A 24,650-nucleotide genomic window follows, 5' to 3' on the forward strand; every position below is an offset into this window, starting at 1 on the left:
GCAGATGGAAGGTCTCTCTTTCTCTCTCTGTAACTCTAAATTTCCGTCTTTTTAAAAACGCACAGCCATTTTTGGGCCAGCAAATAATGCTGATGTCTATTTATCGATATTCCTTAGCCTGGAACGAGAAGCACACCTAATGGCAATCTTTTTCTGACCTTAACTACTTGACTCGGCGGGGCTGCCTTTAATTCCTACCTTTGTAGTGGAATTCCTGTCCGGAGACAAGACACCAAGGCCTTCTTACAAGAAGCAGCCTTTGATTATTTATAAAGGCATAAGGCCCGGGTGGAATTTCTTATCCCAAATCCTGAGCAAAGAGGATGTTTCCTTATATATGGTTTTAGCTTCTTTGTCTCCCTTGTGTGCTTACACGCATACATTTGGTTGGATATTCTCATGTTACATGGCGGCCACAGGAATTGAGAGAATCCTGCCCATTCAGGCTTTATCTCTGATGATGTTTTTTCCCACACACAGACTGAGCCATACACGGTCTGACAAGGGTTAACACCACTGCTCCCTACTAGCAAGCAGAACCTGAAATGATTGCAAAGAAGCAGAGGGACTGTGGCTGAAGCATTCACAGGCAAGCGGATAACAACCCATTTCATGCCCAGGATGGATGCCTCCTTTCTCTTCTTCTGCTCTTGGGGAGGCCTCAACCACAGCTTTAATCATGTCAGTTAGAAACAAGTTTAGGCCGGCGCCGCGGCTCAATAGGCTAATCCTCCGCCTTGCGGCGCCGGCACACCGGGTTCTAGTCCCGGTCGGGGCACCGATCCTGTCCCGGTTGCCCCTCTTCCAGGCCAGCTCTCTGCTGTGGCCAGGGAGTGCAGTGGAGGATGGCCCAAGTGCTTGGGCCCTGCACCCCATGGGAGACCAGGAGAAGCACCTGGCTCCTGCCTTCAGATCAGCGCGGTGCGCCGGCCGCAGCGTGCCTACCGCGGCGGCCATTGGAGGGTGAACCAACGGCAAAGGAAGACCTTTCTCTCTCTCTCTCTCTCTCTCACTGTCCACTCTGCCTGTCAAAAAATAAAAAAATAAAAAGAAACAAGTTTAATTAAAATTCAAAGGCTTCTGCCACACCTCGTCTACTTGTCTACCAGGGGCTTGGTTTTAATTCCTAGCCCAAATCAGGACACCCGTGACAGCCGGCACCGCACCCCCAGGCTCCTGCCTCCCGCTTGGTCACTTAGCCTGCGCCCACGCCTAGAAGCCGGCTCACCCTCATCCACTCTGCCTTCTGCAGCGTCCAGCCGATCCTCTGCCTCGGCAGCTGTATTTTCAAAATGTGTCTGATTCAGGGCCGTGCACTCACCGCCATCTTTCCAGTCTCAAACCTTTGCTTTCACCTTCTTCCTGTTCCTGCTGCCCCACAGATGTCAGCTTCTCGTCCTTGCTCCTGTGCTGGGTCTGAAATGAAGCATCGTCAGCCGTCCTGCCTCTCACCCTCCCCTCTAAACAGCACACCTCTCTCGAACGCAGGGCAACCTCCACTCTCTTACGTGCACCTGTCACCTTTGTCTGTCTGCTCTGGTTTGTCTCTGCTCCCAACTGGAATACAGCCATGTGCCACATGAGGATGTTTCGGTCAACGAGAGGCCACCTGGACGATGGTGCCTGTGACGTCACAGCAGTCTTGCTTTGTGCAAATATGCGTTAAGACCTTTGCACAATGGGGGCTTCATGCAACCGTGCGTTTCTTGCGTCTTGTCCCAGTGGTTAAGCGAAGCATGAGTCTAGGTACTTCTGGATGCAATTGGCCAAAACCGTCCCTTTCCTCATATAAATCATCAAATGCCATCGAAGGTTTGTAAACTCCTTTGGTTCTTTCTTTTTTTTAAAATCTCAAAAATAAAGCAATTCAAATCAATTGGCAATCTACAAAAAGAGTTAAAGATTTTAAAAGCTATTATTAAAATTGCTATATTGGTCTACTATGCTATGTTATATGTGTGTACATATTGTATGTCCACATGGGGAAATTTTATTAAGAGTTTTATTTTAAATGGCTTATAGATAAGATTGTCCATAAATTTAAGCTGCTAAAATCAATCAAAGATACATTTTAATTTGTGTGACCTGAATCTGTGTATCATATGTTTTAAACTTGTTGGTAGAAAGAAACTAAAAACATTTTATATGGTTGTGCTTAAGTTTACTGGCTAAACAAACTACACCATGTTAGATATTTAAGAGGTGTTTTCAAATACATGATTCTTAAAATTTATAGAAGGCATTGGACCTTCTGGTAAATGTTTTCTTAAGTTGTTAGCTAATGGTTGAAACTGTTTGCTAAGTATTCATGCGATATTGCTATTGTCAGCAAGTGATCTAGGACTTGCTCCCTCATTTCTCTATTCTAAGCCCAACTTGTTCTTTCATTTCTCTATTCTCTTCAAGGTAGGAAACTAATTCTATTATGAAGGAATCTGTAGGATGCACAATTTAATCTTTAGACCTTATAAAAGAGATGGCTAACATTTTTCTGTAATAGCATAGCCAAAATAAGAACTTAAATAATAATCTCATAGCTAGATTCACTTCGCCATCAGCGAAGTATACAGTAAGTAGAAAAAACCTCCCTTTCAGACCAAAGGGAAAGAAAGTTTTAAAGTGAGAATATAATTTTCCTCATGGGCATTGTCTACCTTAGAAAAACTACTACAGAACATGCCTGTGACTATAGACTTGTAGTTCAGGCCACCGAAGATTAGAGATGGGACACGGGCACTCCCTTGACTTGCATCCTCTGGTCTGCTTTAACACAAACCAGGAGGAAAAGAAAGCTCGGCATCAGAAGCAATGGGTGGCAGGCCTATTAATGGCTGATCTGTACAGTGATCTGCCCTCAAGGAGACCCAACAGGCCAGTCCACTGCAGTGGCTTCAATGTGGTAAGCCTGGGCTTCAGCAGAAGTCAGCTTGTGAAGAGCCCTGGCAGCTCTGCCAAGAGTTGGATCTCTGGAAATGGACCTGCCCTGGAGTCGAAGGATGCCCAGGTCAGAGCCACAGATCTTATTGGCTCTAAGCTGAAAAGCCCTTCACTCAGCCCAGCTTCCAAAGTGACCACTGCAGCTGAGGGTATGGTCAAGTAGGGTCAGCAACATTGCAGGCAGAACTGTAAATTTCTTGTTAGAGATGCCCCCTGCCTTTACCTGACCAGCTCTCCTCCCAGCCCAGCCAAGTAATGAAAGTCAACAGAGTGCCTTCCCCTAGGAGGTTCACACCTCCCTTAGGATATACCTCATGTGAAGAGATAGGTAGGTCTGGGCCTCTTAACTTACAAGGCCTAAAGCCCACCAGATTATTATTAAGCCCCTTCTATCAGGTTCTATTTGCCTCTCAATCAGAAAACTTAATTATAGCTTAGACAGCACCTTTCTTAGCTCCTCTAATAATGACTCTGTCCTTTGTTCTAGACCCTGTCTAGCGTACTTGGGCCTCATTCCTTTGTAATCATAACCTCTACTCTACCACCAATGGCTCTACTCCCAACCTGTGTGTACTGATGGTCCTCTTCCCCACTTAATGCTGTATAATTGTCCAAACCTGGTTAATGCCACTCTTAGGATCATTGGTTACTATCCTCACCCTGTCTTTTATGACCTTGTCTAAATATGATCAGAGTCGGCAAACTTGGAAGGCTTCCATAGCCTTGGCAACTCATGACGACAGCCTAGGATGGTTACTGGCGCCATAAACTAGAGTGTCAATTTGTTGGGTCAACAACAGGAGCCACTGTGCACTTGCTCCTCATGTGGGATCTCTGTCCTTAATGTGCTGTACATTTTGATTTGATGCTATAACTAGTACTCAAACAGTATGTTTCACTTTGTGTGTCTATGTGAGTGCAAACTGTTGAAACCTTTATACTAAATTGATCTTCTTTATGTGAAGAGAATTGAAAATGAATCTTGATGCAAATGGAAGGGAGAGGGAGCGGGAGAGGGGAGTGTTGCGGGTGGGAGGGAAGTTATGGGAGGGGGAAGCCACTGTAATCCATAAGCTGTACACTGGAAATTTATATTCATTGAATAAAAGTAAAAAAAAAAATCTCAAAAATAGTTCCTTTTAAGATCAAATTACATTCGAAGGGTTTGTTCTTTCAAATAAGCAGAAATCTAACTGGAGCAAAGATGAATGGGAGACTCAGATATCTGCAGAGGCAAAGGCCTGGGCATTAACCAACTGAGAAGGGTAATTAGGTATCTGGTTGGAACGCCACGTGTGGGCTTGAATTAGGAGTGCAGCATTGAGCCTCAGCTAACGGCAACAACCAGAGAATTTTACTTATAGAAGAAAAAGGTCTTAGTGGAGCCGCTTGGAGAGAACTTAACCATGTGTGTGCCAAACCAGCCATGACTTGTCAAACCCAGCCCCGGGATTGCTAGCTTTGTCCTTCTACCCTCGCATCAGAGAGGTAACATCATGGTCACTCAAGGTTCCAACCAAGACCTCACACACAACTGGTTGCTACCAACCAGTGGCTGGATCAGAAGTGGAGCTGAAGGGTGAGGACGGTGTGTCCTTCCCACATCGCCTTCCTTATGTTACGGATCCTGTCTGTGGGAAAAACTCACGATGCGAGGGTCCTCAACATCCAAGTGGCCGTTGCCTCTGACAATGGCAGCAGGGAAGTGAGGCAGACCAGGGCGTCACTCAGAGATGCCGTCACGTGGGGAGGCAGTGCTGGTACATGCAAACTGTGCCACTGGGTGCCGTCGGGAGTTAGCAACATAGCTCAGGAAGATAAAGGGCTTGGCTATGGGGTGGATTCCACTGTTGTATGAGGTTTTTAGAGAAGAGATTTTTATTGAGATCCAGATAATTGTTAGAGTTCTCTCCTTCTGCTTTAAGCCACACCCAGGCGATGGCCAGCTTGAGAGCAAACAGAATAAAAGGCTGTCTTGACACTCCTCCTCCCAGCAGGTGCAATGCCTTCCAGAACTCTCTCCTTCCTCGGTTGCACTTGGCTCTGAAGGGGTTGGTTTGCACCTGCTGTGTCCATGTGCTGAGCATCCATTGACTCCTTTTGCAAAGCGAATTTCAAAGCACATCAGTAGGCACGCTCATATGAATCTTCTTTTAAGACATCCACATACGTGACAGTATGAAATAAAACAAGCATTTCCCCTGCCTCCCCCTCATCCACTGGTGACTTCCAGGGGAACCACACTGGAAACGCGGTGCTGAAAATACACTGATCTCATCCTCCCTGCTGTTGACCTCTGCTCATTGATTCAAGCGCTCCAGGACTCTTTCCCTCTGGCACCTGACGTTCTAGGTCGTCCTGCATCGCTCTCCACAAAGCAGGCACAGATCTACTTTTCTGACTTTTAAATGACTGCGGAATATAGATGCACTCTATTATTTATTTTGCTTATTTGTTTTTACTATTTTTCAAGCAATGCTTTGGTGTGTTTTGGGAGCATATATCAATTTCTTTGCACGTCAAATCGGTTCTGTAGGATAATCTTTGAAGTGCCAAACTGGATTAAGAGGTGTGCAGTTCCCATATTTGAAATATGCTGACACGTTCCATTCCAGGAGATGAAGCCTTCCCCCATAAACACACTCATTTCTCCCATCCTTGTCAAGACCACATATTATCAAACACTTAATTTTATCCTTGGATGAAAATGCCATCTCAATCTAATTTGCATTGATTTGAACAAGTTCTAAGTAAATTTTGTCCGGCGGTTAATGAAAATGTGATTCATTTCTCTTATGGCAAATTGATAGTTTTTTTCAGTATCAAATTGTCTGTGCTAGAACTTGATATGCCTATTAATGTATCCAGTGCTTCTATTAAGTCCTGCGGTAATGAGTTAGAGTGTTCTTACGTCCATTTGGTATAATCGTAGCTGTATGATCTTTGTATTTTTATTGGACTGAAAGGAGGGCGTTTCATCTCAGATTAGAGCTGTTTTCCACAGGCGCTTACACAGATGTCCCGAGAAGGAGCCAGGGCTCCCTGGTGCAGATGAAGCAACTGATGCGCTCTGGGTTGCTGAGGTTCTCAGGGTTGTGCCGTGGAGCCCGGATGTTCGCAGGTGCATTGGGATGCCCCTCCCTCCCCCCCCTGCCCCTGGCTTCCTGCAGGCCGTAGCAGCTCCTATCCTCCCCTGCTGCTGCTGCTCTCGTCCCTTGGCTTTGTCCTACACTGGCCCTCTCCGTCGCACGAGGCCCACAGGTGCTGTCTAAACTGTGGGATCTCCAAGAACAGGGCGCCCGCCCCTCACTTCTTTGCCCACCAATGCCGCCACCCACGGCTCCACAAATCCCTCAGCCCTGACCCCGGGCCTGAGCTGCTCCTCCACCACGTGCTGTCAAGCCCTTTCTTGAGCTACTCCTGTGCTGCCTGCATCAACGCCACTCTCCCCGTCCCTCCACATGCCCCAGTCCCTGCCATCGCACACTCAGCCAGGACCCAGACCTGGGCAGGTAGCAGCTGAGGGCATGAGCTGGGCTCAGACATTGTCGTTATATGAATAGGGCCAGCCCACTCTCTGCGTTCCTCCACTCTGCCATGGGAAGAATGAGAATCGTAGATCTTCCTTGTGGAGTCACTGTGAGAGCTCAGTGGGTCAATTACACATCATTGTCAGGGAACTCATGGCCCTGACTGAGCCCCCATACTTACTGCATATGGTTAGGGGTAGCATTAATGTCCCAATGGCTTAGGCACATCTTTCGTTTTTGTAAGGTTACCAATCGCGTTGGCTTGGATTGGCCCAGCCAACCCCAGAATATTCCAACTTAACCACACCTGCAAGGGCCTTGTGTTCAAATACTGTCCTGCTCCTTGGGGACAAGAACTTAGCACCTGTGGGTCCAGCGGCGGCTGGGCAGAGTCAGCTCCTGCCCCCAGTTGGGGGTCTTAGCTCTGCCTGTCTCGCTCTTGCAAGCAGTGTCAACATGGCCTCCTGTAAGCCATCGCCTCTCTCAGGCCACGCCGGAGCTCCTGCACAGCTGTGTCTAACCGTACCGTGGTGGCCACTCGTGGAGCAGGGGCCACCTCAGTCCAGAGCAGGGCTTCCATTCTTCCTAACCTGCAGCTGCATGAAGAGAGATTGGTTGTTTTAGACTCATTGTAGACATGGGTTTTTTTGCTTTTAATTTCTACTTTTCTTTTGGTTACTATTAAGTTTCAAACTGAAAATTAAAAAAAAAAAAAACAAACTTAGGTATTCATTGAAGGATTCGTCTCATTTCTCAGACCACAGACTGAGGTTTCAAGGTGATGCTCCTCCCATTTCTCAGGGACTGTCATGCTTTGGAGAAAGATTGGTGGGTTGTTTTTTGTTTGTTTGTTTGTTTGTTTTTTTGACAGGCAGAGTGGACAGTGAGAGAGAGACAGAGAGAAAGGTCTTCCTTTGCCGTTGGTTCACTCTCCAATGGCCGCCGTGGTAGGCGTGCTGTGGCCGGCGCACTGCGCTGATCCGATGGCAGGAGCCAGGTGCTTCTCCTGGTCTCCCATGGGGTGCAGAGCCCAAGCACTTGGGCCATCCTCCACTGCACTCCCTGGCCACAGCAGAGAGCTGGCCTGGAAGAGGGGCAACTGGGACAGGATCGGTGCCCCAACCGGGACTAGAACCCAGTGTGCAGGCGCCGCAAGGCGGAGGATTAGCCTAGTGAGCCGCGGCGCCGGCCTGTTTTTTGTTTGTTTTTAGAATGGCTGGAAACAGGAGGCAGCCAGCCCAGCTGGAGAAAGCTTTGTTGTGTTGTGCAACCATTTGGCATCTTATTTTCATGGCATTTTTTTTAAAAAAAATGTTTATTTATTTATTTTCAGCTATTTGAAAATGACGGTGCCAGAGAGATAAAGACACAGAGAGAAAGAGAGCTCTTCCATTTGCTTGTTCACTCCCAAAGCACCCACAGTGGTTGGGGCTGGGTCAAGCTGAATCCAGGAGCCTGAAACTCCATCTGGGTCTCCCACGTGGGTGGCAGGGCACCAAGCACGTGAGCCTTACTCAGCTGCCTCCCGGGATGCATTAGCAGGGAGCTGACTGGGAAGCAGAGCAGCTGGGGCTGGAGCCAGCCCTCCCCCCCTCCCCCGGGGAGGCTGGCCTCTCAAGCAGGGGTTAACCTGCTGCACCACCATGCAACACCGCCCCCTCCCCCTACTTCTGTTCTTTGAGTTACTATTAAGTCAGTTCAGATCGCAATAGCAAAAACAAAACAAAACCACCTAAGGTAAAATTCTGACTACGTGGAAAATTCAATATGCTTTACACTTTTTCTTGAAAATAGCATCACCCCCATTAAAGATCTGACGACCCTGTTACACAGCAAAAAGCCAGAGAGCATAATGGAAGAGTGATTAACATCAAAGCATCAATGGTGTTCATCTGCATTTGGAATATTCAACTCCTTCCTGAAGGGGAGAAAGCCTCTTGTATGTGTCAGACATGAGGAAGCATCATGTGGAATCATGACAAGAGGTGTTTGAGCTTGCTTTCTCTTTTTTTAGTCAAGTCTAGGAGGAGAAATTTTAAATTTTAAAACAGGCAATGATATGGCATTTCTTCCACCCATCTATTGAACTAATAGCTTTGGATAGCATAGCCAAGTACTGTTCTATATATGGAGATGGAAAGGTAAATGAAACAAGCTCTTGCTATTCTAGATGGAGGAGAGAAACAGAGAAATGTTAAATGAAATACACACACACACACACACGGTAATTTCAGAGATCATGAGTGTCCACACATGTGATTTACGTGGGCCAATATTACTGGAAATTGGATACAGGAGCTAAGACCAGAATGGCAAGAAGGAGTTAGCTAGGAAGAAATCTGGGCCCAAAGGCTGCAGTGGAGCCAGACTGAGAGAGAGAGAGGGAGAGAGGGAGAGAGAGGGAGAGAGGGAGAGAGAGAGAGAGAGAGAGAGAGAGGGAGAGGGAGAGAGGGAGAGAGGGAGGGAGAGGGAGAGAGGGAGAGAGGGAGAGAGGGAGAGAGGGAGAGAGGGAGGGAAGAGGGAGGGAGAGAGGGAGGGAGAGGGAGAGAGAGAGTGAGAGGGAGAGAGGGAGAGAGAGAGGGAGAGGGAGAGAGGGAGAGAGGGAGGGAGAGAGGAAGGGAGGGAGGGAGAGGGGAGGAGGGAGAGGGAGAGGGAGAGGGGGGGAGAGAGGGGGAGGGAGAGGGAGGGAGAGGGAGAGGGAGGGAGAGGGAGGGGAGGGAGAGGGAGTGGGGGAGAGAGGGAGGGAAGGAAAGGGAGAGACAGACAGGGAGAGAGAGGGAGAGAGGGAGAGGGGAGGAGGGAGAGGGAGAGGGAGAGGGGGGGAGAGAGGGGGGAGGGAGAGGGAGGGAGAGGGAGGGGAGGGAGAGGGAGTGGGGGAGAGAGGGAGGGAAGGAGAGGGAGAGACAGACAGGGAGAGAGAGGGAGAGGGAGAGTCTAAAGGGGCTGCTTTGCAGATGCAAGGCCAGCAGCCATGGTGTGCCGTGTTAGTGATGTGCTGGACTCCATCAAGACATCGAATGATCAAAATAATTTGTCTTGTTCAAAGAGAATGGGCGTTGAGTGGGGAAGGGATTGTAGAGGAGCAGGAATGGACACGGGGTCTTGAGAACCTGCAGGCTTAGGCTGTGCTGGGCAGGTGGAGAGCAGGACGTGGATGGCTGCCAGATATATTTTGGAGACAAGAAGAGAAGGACTTGTGTTGGGTGAAATGTAAAGGATGAGGAATAAGTAATTTTGAGCAGGGTGTGCGTCTCATCTTCAGATGTTAACAGCTCTGCCAGGGAATTTTGTACTCAAGGGACAGAGCAGTTTTGGAGGGAGTCACTGTCCCTCTCTGGTACAGAGAGGCCTTTGGAAGACAGCATCTTGGGCGGCTTGGATTGCTGTAACAGAGCGTCATAGAACAGGTGAATTAAACAGTAGGAGGTTACTTCTCACCGTTCTGGAGGCTGGGGCATTCAAGATGAAGGTTCTGGAAGATTCCATCCATGATGAGGACTCTCTGGAGTGCAGACGGCTGCCTTCTCACTCTGTTGTCAGATGGTGGAAGTGACCCCATTCTAGTCCCTCATCCTCTTCAGCCTCATGGGCTCTCCCCAAACTACTCGCCCCACAAAGACTCCACCTCCAAATCCCACCACACATGGGAGTGTTGGAAGGACACGGCGTTCCATCCGTAGCCAGCGTCTCCAACACCGTCCTGTCCCCACAGCCTCTCACAGGGGACAGACGTGCTCCGTGGGCGCCTGACGTCCGTCTGCACCTGGTTAGCGCTCTGTGCTGCCACACTGACTCAGGGGTGGGTAACTATTGGCCTGTGATGGCACAGCTCCCATGGGAGAATTCCAGTGGGAAGCTCCCCCCCTCCGCCATCTCCACTCTCACACTTCTTCCGCTAGGCCGGGTTGCCTCTCACATGCAAACGTAAGCCCTGCTGTCTATAAGGGAGCTTAACTACCTCTTCAAAAATAGAGTTCCAAGACATTTCTTTTGGCATGAAAGTTTTTGAAATCCATGCATGTGACAGTCTCCAGAATGTTCTGGGAATATGCACATTATCAAAAGGCCCATGCTGGGTTGTAAGAAATGGTTTTGTACCCCTGCACCAAAATAAATGTTTCTTTTAATTCTCCTTTCCATCCGATTTGTTGATGAACCCTCACATGTGCCAGTGGTCTCCCTGATGCCCCATACCTGTGGGGCACATGCTATGCACTCTACAGAAAAACCAACATTTACTGGGGTGGAAACTGCTTTTGTGTGTCTTATTTTTATTCATATTATTTCAAATGAACAATCATAGTCGAATATAATATATGGGGATAACATTTTGATTTTAAGTATACATAGCTGTGAAGTGATTAAAAACACACGCATCATCTCACTTCTCCTTTTGCAGTGGTGAGACATTGAGGTTTGCTGTGTAAGTTATTTTGCATTGTTCTTGACCACGGTGCTCTGCTGGGTTCTGGATTGTGACTGCTGGGTGACACCCGGGCATCCACGTGTCCAGCAGTGGCACAGTGAAGATGTCTCTTGGCTGCTCTCTTTCCCTATGCGTTCAGAGCAGTGTGACTTGACAGAGGCCACACAGCTGGAAGTGGCCATGATCATTGTGAGGGTGCTCATTCACTGGGTTCCAATTTCTTGTGCAATTCTTTCACCTGGAGGAATCTGTCAGAGTGACTGTTCCCTCTCCTACCAGGAAAGATCTTTTCATTCGATTCTTTATACGAACAGGCACAAGTTAGCTGTGTCATTGAACAGGCAGGTTAACAACAGACACTTCAGCAAATAAAGTTAATTACATCAGAGGAAAACACAAGGCTGGATTCAGGGTTAGAGATAAATATCAATTTTCCTCCAAGGTATTGGTGGCTTCTTCATCCAGGAGAGACAAGATTAACGTCTCTTCGCTGCCATCCCTTTTTTCTCACCTTGAGGGCGTGTCCCTAGCCCTGAGACGACTCACATCTGTCTAGACTGTAAGCCCCCTGAGGACGGGGCTGCGACTCATCCCTTTGGGCTTTCCCTGGGCCTGCGACCCTGTTGGATGCACCCCGAGGCTCTGTGAGCTCTCCTGCTAACTGCGCCACATGGTACCTCCTAGAATCAGTTCTGGCCTGTCTCGTCTCAGACGCCAGACTTGTCTGCTTCCTTCGGTTCTGCTCTCAGAATCGAGACCTTGTGCTACAAGCACTCCTAGCTCAGCAACATGGATGTCTAGACCTGTCGGTGTTTTAACCTATCGGCATGACTGCAGAAAAGATCCAGAAAGATTTTGCACCTCAACAGCTGTTTTTCTCTGTGTGTTCTTTGGTAATCAGCCCTGTGACAGTGAGGAGACCATGCCCCTAGAACGTCTACCGTGAGCATCCTTGCAACATTCTCCTACCGTGCAAATGCCCCATTCATGTCAGTAGTTTTGTGTGTCTTGATAGGAACATCCCAGCAGCCCCCGGCTGAGCTGATCCAGGCTGGCTGGCCTTGACCAAACACTTAGGTTACTTTACTGGCACCAGCATGCTAGGTTGTGCTGTCATTGGAGAGCCTTTATCCCACTTGCTTATCATCTATTTATTTTTGATCTATAGAAGGGTCCAACAGTTTGGTGCATCTACTTTCTATGTATTCAAAGCACACATTGTAGAATAGTCAACAGCAGTGAGAAGTCAGGAAACAGCCTGTGAAACCAAGCAGAACTTGGGAGAGCTGCTGAAGGCAGGCTAGGGACCTACCTCGCTGGCTGCCTGGGGTCGGTTCAATGCACCTCTCAAGGCCAAGCCAGCTTCGGAGACAACTCCTGGCACAACTCGGTGGCGTAGCTCAATAAACAACATTCACAGCCATGAGCCTACATCCAAAATCCACTCGCCGCTCCTCAGGGTGTTTCACATGACAAAAGTCTCAACTATGCTTCGGGAAGGTCTCCATCTAAAATGCGAGTAGTATTGCAAAAAGTAAAGTTTCCCATCAAATAAATATGGCTGTGTGCAGTTGTCTGTCACCAGATTTGAGTAGATAGGTGTGTGTGTGTGTGTGTGTGTGTGAGAGAGAGAAAGAGAGAGAGAGAGAGCGCGAGCTGTGTGTTTGCATATAAGTGATTCCAGTGATTTGTGTTTTAATGTTTGCTTACTGAACACAAACTCATTCTTTAATACCATTTAAGGACATTTAATACCATTTATTTCATTGGACACAAAACCCTCCAGTGAAGTGAGGCAGCAAGTGGGGTGCAACTCAGGGGCAGTGAAAATGAGTCCTTGTAACCATAGAGCCAAGTCCTCTGGGATTCCACCAATTAGCTGGGCCCTGGCTGTTCCCTGAGATCCCTGCCCCGGAGTGGGGGTTCCCCATCCCTCTTGTGATGCAAGGCTTCTGCTCTTCAGCCTTGTTCTGCTTTGAAATGTTGATCGATTTCAAGGTGGGTTCCCATGAGAAATGAAGCCCTAGGCAGGGATGGAGCAAACGGGATGGAGGAGTGGTGATGCCAACTGAACTGCCATTGTTGAGTGTGCCAAGCGAGCCAGCAAACGGTGAGGCATTACAGGAGCAAGGGCGGCTGAAGCTGAGTGTGCCGGAGAGGGGAGCCCTCACAGGAGTCAGCGGGCACTGAAGGCACGCTGCTGCGGCCCTGTGCGCTCCTGGATCCTTCTGCAGAGTGGCCACACAGGCCTGCCACGTCCACTCTGCCGCCACGGATGGTCCATCAGTTCCATTGAAAAACCTCCACGTTTGGGAGGCAATAGCAATTGTAGACGTTGTCTTTTTTTCTTCTTTGTCCTTTCCTGCTGCCTGTCACACTGTGTTTAAAAGAACTTGTTATGAAAGCATTCGCTAAATGTGAAAACCATACTGAAAGGGGAAACTGTTTCAATCATATACAATTAATGTATTGGTGAGAGACACTTAGGCATGAGAATATTGGACTAGTGGTATAGAGTATCTTAGTTGTTTTCTTTGGGGGCAAAAAGCAAAATTATCTAGAATATACAAGATAAAGAGATTTTTTTTGTTCAGTTTTGGTAATACTTAGAATAGTTACAATACATTGTAAAATAAGTACCTAAGTAGAATTATACAAAAACTTAATTCAAATGTTACCTTTCAGATATTTTGTTATCTTTAACAATTTATGTCATGTCAGAATTTGTTTTATGTTTATGTTCTTTTTAAAAGAGATTTATTTATTCATTTATTTGCTTATTGAAATGTAGAGAGTCAGAGACAGAGAGAATGATCTTCCATCCATTGGTTCACTCCCTGGGCTTCACCCTGGCTTCTCCTGTTTTTGTTTTTGTTTTGTTTTGCATTCATTTTATTTTGAAATAACTCCTGCCTTGCTTGAGAAGACATAAGTCATTTTTATTTATCTGAGAAAACCTATATACAAAGTACAGTCTTTAAATTGATCTTCTGTATATAAAGATAATTGAAAATGAATCTTGATGTGAATGGAATGGGAGGGGGAGCGGGAGTTGGGAGGGTTTCGGGCAGGAGGGAAGTTATTGGTGGGGGGAAGCCATTGTAATCCATAAGCTGTACTTTGGAAATTTATATTTACTAAATAAAAGTTTAAAAAAAATACAGTCTTTGCAAGAAATGACCAGAGATTATAAGAATTGCTTCCAACTTGAATATTTGAGACTTAAAAACAATAAAGTCAAGAGTCCTGATAATTCCTGATTAAAGTAGGGGTTTAACCTAAGAAAAGCAAACAGAAAGGAAGGGGATCTTTGCCACTGGGATGTTTTCCAGAGAGACAGCTCTTGACTTTGCAGGTAGAATCACCTGGAATACAGAAACAGTCCACGGCAGAGCCCAACAGTGGTGGCCCGCCAGGAAGGTGACACCACTCCCTTGAGGCCTACTTTTGTCCATTAATTGGTTTTATCATCCGATTGTGATTAAACAGTGAAAGTTACTTTTAGTTCCAACAGCTTTTTGGTGTCCTGTTTTTCTCTATGTACATCATGACATCTACAAATAAGGATATTTGGACTTCCTCCTTTCCAGTTTGGATTCCTCTTATTTCTTTTTCCTCCCTAGTTACTCTCGCTAATCCTTCCAGTACAGCAATGACTAACAGGGGTGAATGTGGACATCCTTGTCTTGTTCCCATTCAGTATGATATTGCCTGTTGGTTTGCCATTTTAGCCTTATAACTTTGAGGAATGCTCCTTCTGTACCTAATTTGTGAAGAATTTTAATCACAAAGAAATGTTGAATCTTATCAGATGCTTTCTCTGCATCTACCAAGGTGACCGTATTGTTTTTGGTCTTCATTTTATGGATGTGGTTTATGACATTTATTGATTTGCAAACCTCGAGCCACTCTTGCATCCCTAGGATAATTCCCAGTTGATTGTGATGTGTGATGTTAGTGATGTGGCTTTAGATTCAGTTTGCTAGTATTTTATTGAGAATTTTTGCATGTATGTTCACTCAAGGATATAGTCTGAAGTTTCTGTTTTGTGTCTTTGTTCACTTTGGGTATCAGAATGATGCTGGTCTCATAAGAAGAGTTGGCCACAGTCCTATCTTGTCAACATTTTGGAGTAGTTTGAAAAGTGTTGGAGTTAGTTCCTCTCTAAATATTTTACAGAATCCAGTTCAAAAGCCATCAGGTCCTGTACTTTCCCTAATGGAAGACTTTTAATACTGATTCAGTCTTATTGCTTGTTGTGGGTCTGTTTAAATTTTCTGTATCTTCCTGATTTAGTCCTGATAGACTATAATGTATACAGGAATTTATCTATTTCTTCATTTTCCATGTTTGTCATTGAATCTATTTTCATAATAGCTTCTAGAAAGAAAGACAAAAAAAAAAAAAAAAAGAAAGAAAGAAATCACAGGTCCCAGAGGAAACCCAGTGCCCTAGGCTGGTGTGAAAGAGAAATGGCTGAGTGTGAAGTCTGCTCTTTGAGGTGGGAAGAATTGTTGTCAATGCTCTGACGAGTAACTTCACAAATGAGTGATTCAGAAACAGCGGAGTATTCTAAAACACTGCTTGGAGGAAGATACAGAAGAAATGATCTTTGTCCTAGATTCTTGTGATAAATGTTGGCTGTTATTATGAGGAAGTAAGAAGATCATTCCTGGGAAATTTTGGAGTGTTTTATTGCTTTATAAGTTAATGTTTTTGTGCTCTCATTGAAACACTCAGGCTGAGGCAAACGTCTCTACTTTTACTAGGGAGAAATTTGCAACAGGAAGTTAATACAGAAACTGCCTCACTGACAATGGTTCGACCTCTGGTTTTGTTTCTTTTTTGAATTTATGATGGTGCAAAAGGGTTCACATTCTGTAGAAACCATTCGTATCTTGAATTCTAGTCTCTCCCAAGCTAGCAAGTGGCATGCCCTCTCTCGCTGTGTTGGGCTGACGTGGTGAGCTGCAGTTGCCCATCCCTCACAAGATGAGAAGTATAAGCAACCCACACCCCACGTGTCCTGTGATGCTAAGCTATGGCGTTTGCAGGCTAGGTATAGTCTCACACTTTCGACTTGAAGTATGTTCAACTCCAGATGTGACCTCTTAGCAAGCTGAGTGGCAAATGTATTCCCATAATGGTTGTCTTCTAAGGAAAGTTGATGATGTAAGAAAATCTGCTTCGTTAGCTACACACCAGTTGTATGCCAACTTGGTTGCTGTAAGATCAACACATGACCTGAATAATTCATGAGGTTAGATTTGCTGAGTATGTATTTGTCGTGTAACATATTTAGTAAACATGTCTAATTTGGGCTGGTTAACCAGTTACACAGCTCGAACCCCTCGCTAGCACACACACCTGGTTTTAGCCTCCTAGGTCATTTCTCCAGGCAAGAAGCGCTGTTTGAGGACGTGGTGTGCATGGCTGGGTTGCTGCTGCTGTGTGTTAACTGAGAGATCCTTTGTCTCTGTTTCAGGATCTAGATTTCTCATCACATCCACGGGCGCCTTGTATATTAAAGATGTACAGAACGAAGATGGGCTGTATAACTACCGCTGCATCACGCGGCACAGATACACGGGCGAGACACGGCAGAGCAACAGCGCCAGACTTTTCGTATCAGGTAAAACGGCAATACCAGACCCACGGGTGCCGGTCTTTCCCAGGATGTGTGAGCAATTCTCAAGGCCTTTTAAACAACATTAATACAAAGTATAGATACTCCTAGGAAAGGCCTTTCGCACTTAATAAAATGCCCAATTCCTTTGTCCTGGTGGGAATCCTAGCCATGGGTGTTTGTGTGGTTTGTCCCTGACCATCCCAATCAGCACCACCAAGCTGTGGACAGCAGCACAGAGCACAGCCTACCTGTGTGGGGGACTCACCCCAGAGGATAGCCGTGCCTAGAGTTGTTCTCAAGGGAGAGAACTCTGAAACTAGCCACGTCGCCGGTAAAGGGGCAGCGTGTACTTTCCTTTATGGGGCTCCTACTTGGAGAAAACATCCACATTTTGTATAGGATCTTCACAATTGGCTTGTCATTGGCCCACCTGTCGAACAAATAGGCTAAGCCATTCACAGGGATCCGTTAGCCCTTCCGGGAGTGGCTCAGCAGTGGGAAGTCACAGCTCAGAATGATGGTGTTAAATTCAAGGTACCCGGTTTGTGCCTTTTTGTAGATTAAGGATGTAAAATTTTCCCACGTGGCGTGCATCTTCTTTGGCAATGGAAGCGAGATGGGAATGAGCGAAGGCGGTTGACTGTCAGTACTCGACAAGTGCTGTGCTCTTATCTGCCGTGATATTGATGGGGAAGAGGAAACTGATTAAACATGGGCGTAACTAAAACCATGTTTGCCTGAGCTCCCACTCATCCTGGTGGTGCCCTATCATGGTTTCTCTTCCCTGTTCACAGCCTCACGGTAGCCAAAGTCCAGCTGCCTATCAAGGTCAGCACAAAAGCAAGTTAGAATTAAATGATTATCTTCTCTGAACTTGCAAACTTTTTTTCTTTGTTCTTTTTCATGTCAATTGTTCTCACCTCCCTTGTTTAATAATTGTCATGTCTTGTTGGAAAAAAATGAATTATAAAGTGAATGGCACCTGCTATCTTGGTCCCAGGTGGCGTTAATGCCAGCGCAATGGTCTAGTTATGCAGAGTATCCAAGAAAAGTTTTTGTTTTCACTGAGGAAGAACTTCCTAATGACAATGTTGAGACAAGAAAGGAGAAGGGCTTTTTGGGGAAGGCAAGGTGATTTTGATATAAAACCAGTAAATGGACTTATCTCCATCCAGAAGCGGAATTAAATGGCGAGGCTCAGGGAGCCCGCCTTTCTCTTGTAGGCAATCTTGTTTATCTCAAGTCATTAAGAGCTGGTTTCGCACTTGGCTCTCAGAGTTGGAAAGGCAGGTGTCCGATTCTTGACCACAGGTTGTTTGCTTTGGAGTGATGCACCCATTTCATGAACTGACAGCAACAACAGAGCATGTGGTCATCACGGAAGCCACCAGGGTCCCTAGAGTGCAGAGTGAGAGGTGGGGGGAGCAGAGCGTGAGGCAGGAAAGGGGGAGGCACCTTGAGCCTCCTGCAGGGAGAAAGACTGGACCTCTGGGGCTCCCGGCGCAGGAGAGGACAAGGGAGGTGATATTTGCAAGGAGAGGGCTGGGACCCACAGTCACCCATTGCCGGAGAACTCATCTGAGAGTCTGCTGGATGTGGTGAATTGCCTGGCTTTTAGTAAATGCAGTGATTTTTAACAAGTGGTAATAAAGCAGTTGAGGGAGGCACGTGTTAATGCTTTGGATGAGAACATAGGCACCAAGTACAGACTGATGCTCTAAGATGCTTGGTTTTGAAGGAAAAGGTAAATGATTTTCATTATAATTAGATTTCAAGTTATTGTAAAATATACAGAGAGAGAGTTCGGGTTATGGTGGGACCATGCTAATAAGACCCCAAACTCCACTTGACACTGAGAAAGACAAAATAGGGTAGAAAAGAAGAAGCCAGTGTGATGGTGCAGTGGGCTGCTCCCCACTTGCAATACCAGAATCTTGTGTCAGAGTGCTGGTTGCAACCCTGGCTACTCCATTTCCTATCCAGCTCCCTGCTAATGCAACTGGGAAAGCAGCAGACGATGGCCCAAGTACTTGTGCCCCTGCCACTCATGTGGGAGACCTGGAAGGAGTGTCTGGCTCCTTGCTTTGCAGGCCCAGCCCTGGCTGTTGCAGCCATTTAGGGGATGTGAACCAGTGGATGGAAGATTGTTCTGTGTCTTTGTTTCTGTCTCTGTGTGTCTCTATCTTTCTCTTCTTTCTCCTTTCCTCTCTCTCTCTCTCTCTCTCTCTCTCTCTCTCTCTCTCACTGTGCCTTTCATATAAATAAATAAATCTTTAAAAAAGATAAAGGCACATGGATGTGGATGATATTTTCCTTAAAACTAAATGGTGGGGAAGGGACAGCCTGCAGAAATTCTGATAACATCATTGAGAACTGGCACAGCCTTCCAGGGTTATGATACAACCACAGGGGTACTGAAGCAGACAACACAGCCCAACTACGATATGGTAGTGTGGTAGGATGGTCGTGAGGATGTCCACGGGGCAGCCTACTGAGACCATGCTGCATTTGTGAGGCTGATGGAAGGGGACAGCTAGCTGGGACCCCAGTGCAGTTACAGGATGGGGAAGAGATCTGACTGGGTTTATGATGCAGTCTTGGGATGTTGAAGTGGGGCAGCCTTCGGGATGGAGATACAGGAATGGAACCTGAAATACCCAACAGACGCTCGTCTCTGAAGGCAGAGAACCATCCATAAGTGGAAACCTGGGACATGTGGTTGGCTCCTCCCACCGCCTGACAAGAGCTGGAGGAGCCCTGGGTTGAAGATGAGTGCACAAAGGTGCCACAGGTCCTCACTGATGCTCACACCGTTAGCCGTGGTCTACATCCTGGAAGATCACAGACATTCCCAGCAAATACTCCTAGTAGAAGAATGTGACGCACCCTCAGCCTGGTGCCTGAGGGTACTTAGAAGAGTCCGTGGGAAAGCACAATTAAAAAAGAAGCTGTTTTAATGGAAATTTTTCTTAAATACATGCATAGTTTTTTTTTTCATAATTGTCATTTCCCAGGAGTTTTTCTGGAGATTCCCTCATAAGCATGGATTTCAAAAAATTTGGCACTAAAATAAACATATCTTTTCCTTTCATAATTCAAACTTTTAAATTTGTTGAGAGGCAGACAGAGTGCTTCCATGCACTGGTTCACTCCCCAAATACCCACAATGCCCTGAGCTTGGCCAGGACGATGCCAACAGGTGGGACTTCAATCAGATCTCCCACCTGAGTGGAAGGAACCCAACTACTTAACCCATCACTGCTGCTTCCCAGGGTGTTCGTTGGCACGAAGCTGAAATCAGGAGTGAAGCTGAGACTTGGAACGGGAACTCCATGGGACATGGACATCTTAGCCACAGGGTTAGATGCCCGCCCAACCACGAGCTTTTTAAAGATACTTCATTTCAGAATAATGTCAACTTTACAAAGCAATTGTGAGCTAGTGATACAAAGAGCTCCCACATGTCCCTCACCCCAATTTCCATATTAATATCTTATATCAGCATCTGTGCCTCAGTTGAAGAACCAAAGCATGTTTCCTTTCTTTTTACTCCAAACTCCTTTTGTCCCTTCTACCCCTCCCATCCTTTATTAGTCAACATCCTGTGTTCAGTTCAAAGTGTTGTTTATTTTTTTTTAACTTTAGCTCCCACCTGTATGGGACAACATAGACATTTGTGTTTGTGTCAGGCTTACTGCACTCAACATGATATCCTCCAGTTTCATCTGTTTTGCTACAAATGACAGGGTTTAATTCTTTCTTATAGCTGAAAAATATTCCATTGTACATATCTATACCATGATGGACACCTTGGTTTATTCCATATTTGTACTATTGTGAACAAGGCTGCTATAAACATTATAGAACAGAAATCACTTTACAATGAGTTGATGTAGTGATGGTGTCTTAGATAAGACTCCAAAAGCCCAGACAACCAAAATAAAAGCTAGGAAATGGGATCACGTCACCTGCAGACGCTTCTCCACAGCAGAGGAGACAATCCGCAGAGTGAAGAGACTGCCGACAGAATGGGAGAAAGTATTTGCAGGCTACCTGTTTGACAGAGGATTCATATCCAGAATGCATCGGCAACTCAGAAAACTCAACAATAACAGCACGACCAGTGTCGTTAGGAAATGCACAGAGGACCTGAGAGGACAACTCTGAAAAGAAGAAATACCAATATCCAACAGATATTTGGAAAAAAATGCTCAGTATCTCCAGCCATCAGGGAGGTCCAATCGTGACCACAAGTGATCTCACCTCTCCTGTGTCAGAGTGGCCATTATCCAAAAGCCAGAGAGCCACAAACGCTGTGAGGGTGTGGAGAAAGGCGAACTCTTTTACCCTAGTGGTGGGAATGTACATTAGTGCAGCCACTGTGGAAAACAGTCTGGATTTATCTTTTAAAGACCAGAAGGGGAGCCGCCGTATGACTGAGCAATCCCACTATTGCATATAAACCCACCGAGAACTTTGGGCAGTATCTTTGGACATCCAGTAAAACAGGGGAGTGCAGTCGGAGTGTTTCCATCTTGTCACCTGACACCTGAGAATCCTGTGGACCAATCAGCCACCATCTGCCATGCCTGTCTCTTCTTAACTAATCAGTCCCTAAGTAAGTAACTCCTCCTTCTACAGCCTGTCTGGAACTTCCTTTGCAAGGAGCTAGCATGAAGTCATGAGGCTGTTGCCAGCAGGGGCTCCGTACCTGGGACTGTGGAGTCCGTGTCAGCTCGTGAATGGACGTGTGGAGCTCTGGAGTCTGGAACGCTTCAGTGAGTGGCGGTGGGATTTCAGTAGCATCCCGGAAGCTGTCACATGCTGTTTAGGAGATTACTTATGTCCCGGCATTGTCCATGTCTCCACTGCTCTCGTAAGGGACCAGTGAAGTAAAATGAGCCACAGGTCTACCTCTGAGGATTACAAGAGGAGTCAGTACAGTGTTTTTGTTCTGATTTTAATTGTGCCTGTTGACTGTCCACCGTGGCTTACTATAGAATCACAGTAGAGTTAAAGAGATCTTTCTGGATGGTTTGTTGCTGTTGTTTGAAAACACAGAAGTTTACTTCCCACATACTTACAAGAAGCTGAGAAGCTCGTTCGGCAGCCTTGAGTTCAGCTGGGACAGGGTCACCTTTCTGATCTGTCACCTTTGTGGGTAGGGTCCATTCTCCAGGTCACCACGTAGACCAGTATGACTGCGGGAGCTCCAGGCTTCATAGAGAAGACAAAGGGGAAAAGATATAAGGATGCCCCCTCCCCCGCAGCTAACTCGCCTACCGTAAAGCAGCCTTTCCTACACGTTCAGATTGTCTCCAAGAACATCTCAGAGTTTCTTTTTTCCAGCTTTACTGAGATATATTTGACACATGAAAATTACATATATTTAAGTTGTACAATGGTGTTTTGGTATGAGAGTATGTATACTTTGTGAAATGATTACCACAATCAAATAACATACCCATCATTCCACGTGTCACAGTTAACATGCTGTGTGTACTGTGTGTGTGGTGAGAATATTTAAGGTGTCTTCACAAAGTTCAGGTGTACAATACGATATTGTTATTTACAGCCTCCGTGATCTGCATTAATCTCCAGAACCTACATGTAACATAACTGAAATCGCATGTCTTTCTACCCACCCACCATATGCACAGCAACCCCTCTGCTACTGGGTGTCCAAAGAAGGTGAAATCAGTGTCTCAAAGAGATATTTCTGATGTTATACCATTGCCACACAAGTCACCATAGCTGGTATGGCGATGACATATGTGGGTGTCAGTGAGTGAAAAAGAAAATGTGTGTGCATGTACATATATATATGTGTGTGTACATGTGTGCATACATGTGCACATGTATGTATAGATGTGCACACGAGCATGCATATGTTTACATGTATGTATGCATGTGTACACATATATGCATATAGGTTTGCTTATGTGTAAACATGCATGCATATATGCACATGTATGTGTGCTATATTTACATGTATGCATATGTGCATGTGTGTATGCACAGAAGTGTGTATGTGTATATGTCTGTGCACATACATGTGTATGTGTATATGTGTTTATATTCATGCATGCATGTGCATATACATGTATGTTCATGGATGTACGTGTATGTACATGTTTGTATGCATGTGTGCATCTGTGTGTCGGTATATATCCATGTGCACATGTGTATATATCTGTGTAAAACATGTGTGTATGTTTGTGCATATTTGTGCACATATGTGTGCACATATGTGTGCAGACATGTGTATATATGTTTATGTGTGAATGTGTATATATCTGTGTGTAAACATATGTGTATCTGTGTGTGCCTGTATGTGTGTATGAGTGTATATTTGTATTTTATGTGTATCTATACTGCTGTGTTTGTGTTGGTTATATGAATGTGTGTCTATGTCTGTGTGTAAACATATGTGTATCTGTGTGTGCCTGTGTGTGTGTATGAGTGTATATTTGTATTTTATGTGTATCTATACTGCTGTGTTTGTGTTGGTTATATGAATGTGTGTCTATGTCTGTGTGTAAACATATGTGTATCTGTGTGTGCCTGTGTGTGTGTATGCGTGTATATTTGTATTTTATGTGTATCTATACTGCTGTGTTTGTGTTGTTTATATGAATGTGTATATATCTGTGTGTAAACATATGTGTATCTGTGTGTGCCTGTATGTGTGTATGAGTGTATATTTGTATTTTATGTGTATCTATACTGCTGTGTTTGTGTTGGTTATATGATTGTGTGTCTATGTCTGTGTGTAAACATATGTGTATCTGTGTGTGCCTGTGTGTGTGTATGCGTGTATATTTGTATTTTATGTGTATCTATACTGCTGTGTTTGTGTTGGTTATATGATTGTGTGTCTATGTCTGTGTGTAAACATATGTGTATCTGTGTGTGCCTGTGTGTGTGTATGAGTGTATATTTGTATTTTATGTGTATCTATACTGCTGTGTTTGTGTTGTTTATATGAATGTGTGTCTATGTCTGTGTGTAAACATGTGTGTATCTGTGTGTGCCTGTGTGTGTGTATGAGTGTATATTTGTATTTTATGTGTATCTGTACTGCTGTGTTTGTGTTGTTTATATGAATGTGTGTCTATGTCTGTGTGTAAACATATGTGTATCTGTGTGTGCCTGTGTGTGTGTATGAGTGTATATTTGTATTTTATGTGTATCTATACTGCTGTGTTTGTGTTGTTTATATGAATGTGTGTGTATGTCTGTGTGTAAACATATGTGTATCTGTGTGTGCCTGTGTGTGTGTATGAGTGTATATTTGTATTTTATGTGTATCTATACTGCTGTGTTTGTGTTGGTTATATGAATGTGTGTCTATGTCTGTGTGTAAACATATGTGTATCTGTGTGTGCCTGTGTGTGTGTATGAGTGTATATTTGTATTTTATGTGTATCTATACTGCTGTGTTTGTGTTGGTTATATGAATGTGTGTCTATGTCTGTGTGTAAACATATGTGTATCTGTGTGTGCCTGTGTGTGTGTATGCATGTATATTTGTATTTTATGTGTATCTGTACTGCTGTGTTTGTGTTGTTTATATGAATGTGTGTGTGTATGAAGGAGTATTTTCAGCCTCAATTAGGAAAGCCTTCCAGCTGTGACAACATGGATAAGCCTAGAGGTCATTATGCTGGCTGAAATAACAGAGACACAGAGTCACGGACAATGCATCCTCACCTATGGCTGTGATCTAAACAAAGTAGAAGTGAGGGTTTCCAGAGACTGAGAGTTGGGATGAAGGGAGAGATGCTGTTCAGCTTTGCACAAAGCTCCCTGTGGACAATGGATATCAGTGTGTTGCTGTCAGGTTTACTGAAGATCGATCCAGAGCTGTGGTGCGTTTCCAAGTGAGACTTAGATGAGGTTCCAGGAGCCAGGAGCCACCGTCTCATCTGTAATGATTTTGTGGAGACCAGTGTGGCCACTCATGCTTGTGCCTTAGTGTGATCTCTAAACAGGAAGAAATTAGAAGAGGGAGCACGGAACAGCCTTCATGTGTCCATTCATCCTCCAGCTTGTTGCTATATTTTTAATTATTCATAATAATACAGCACTCATAACCCTGAGAGCCTCACTTCCTCCAATGTCTTCA

General features: G+C 45.4%; 1 protein-coding gene across 1 annotated transcript in view; it reads left to right on the forward strand.

The window, feature by feature from the left end:
• DSCAM (DS cell adhesion molecule) overlaps positions 1-24,650 on the forward strand; it is a 707,908-nt gene that overhangs the window by 385,465 nt on the left and 297,793 nt on the right. The window contains exon 5 of the mRNA XM_062174789.1: positions 16,379-16,525. Within this exon, the coding sequence (XP_062030773.1) occupies positions 16,379-16,525 (147 nt within the window). The remainder of the gene's footprint in view (positions 1-16,378; positions 16,526-24,650) is intronic.

This window comes from Lepus europaeus, chromosome 2, assembly GCF_033115175.1.
Source record: "Lepus europaeus isolate LE1 chromosome 2, mLepTim1.pri, whole genome shotgun sequence".
In the NCBI taxonomy this organism is placed as follows: Eukaryota; Metazoa; Chordata; class Mammalia; order Lagomorpha; family Leporidae; genus Lepus; species Lepus europaeus.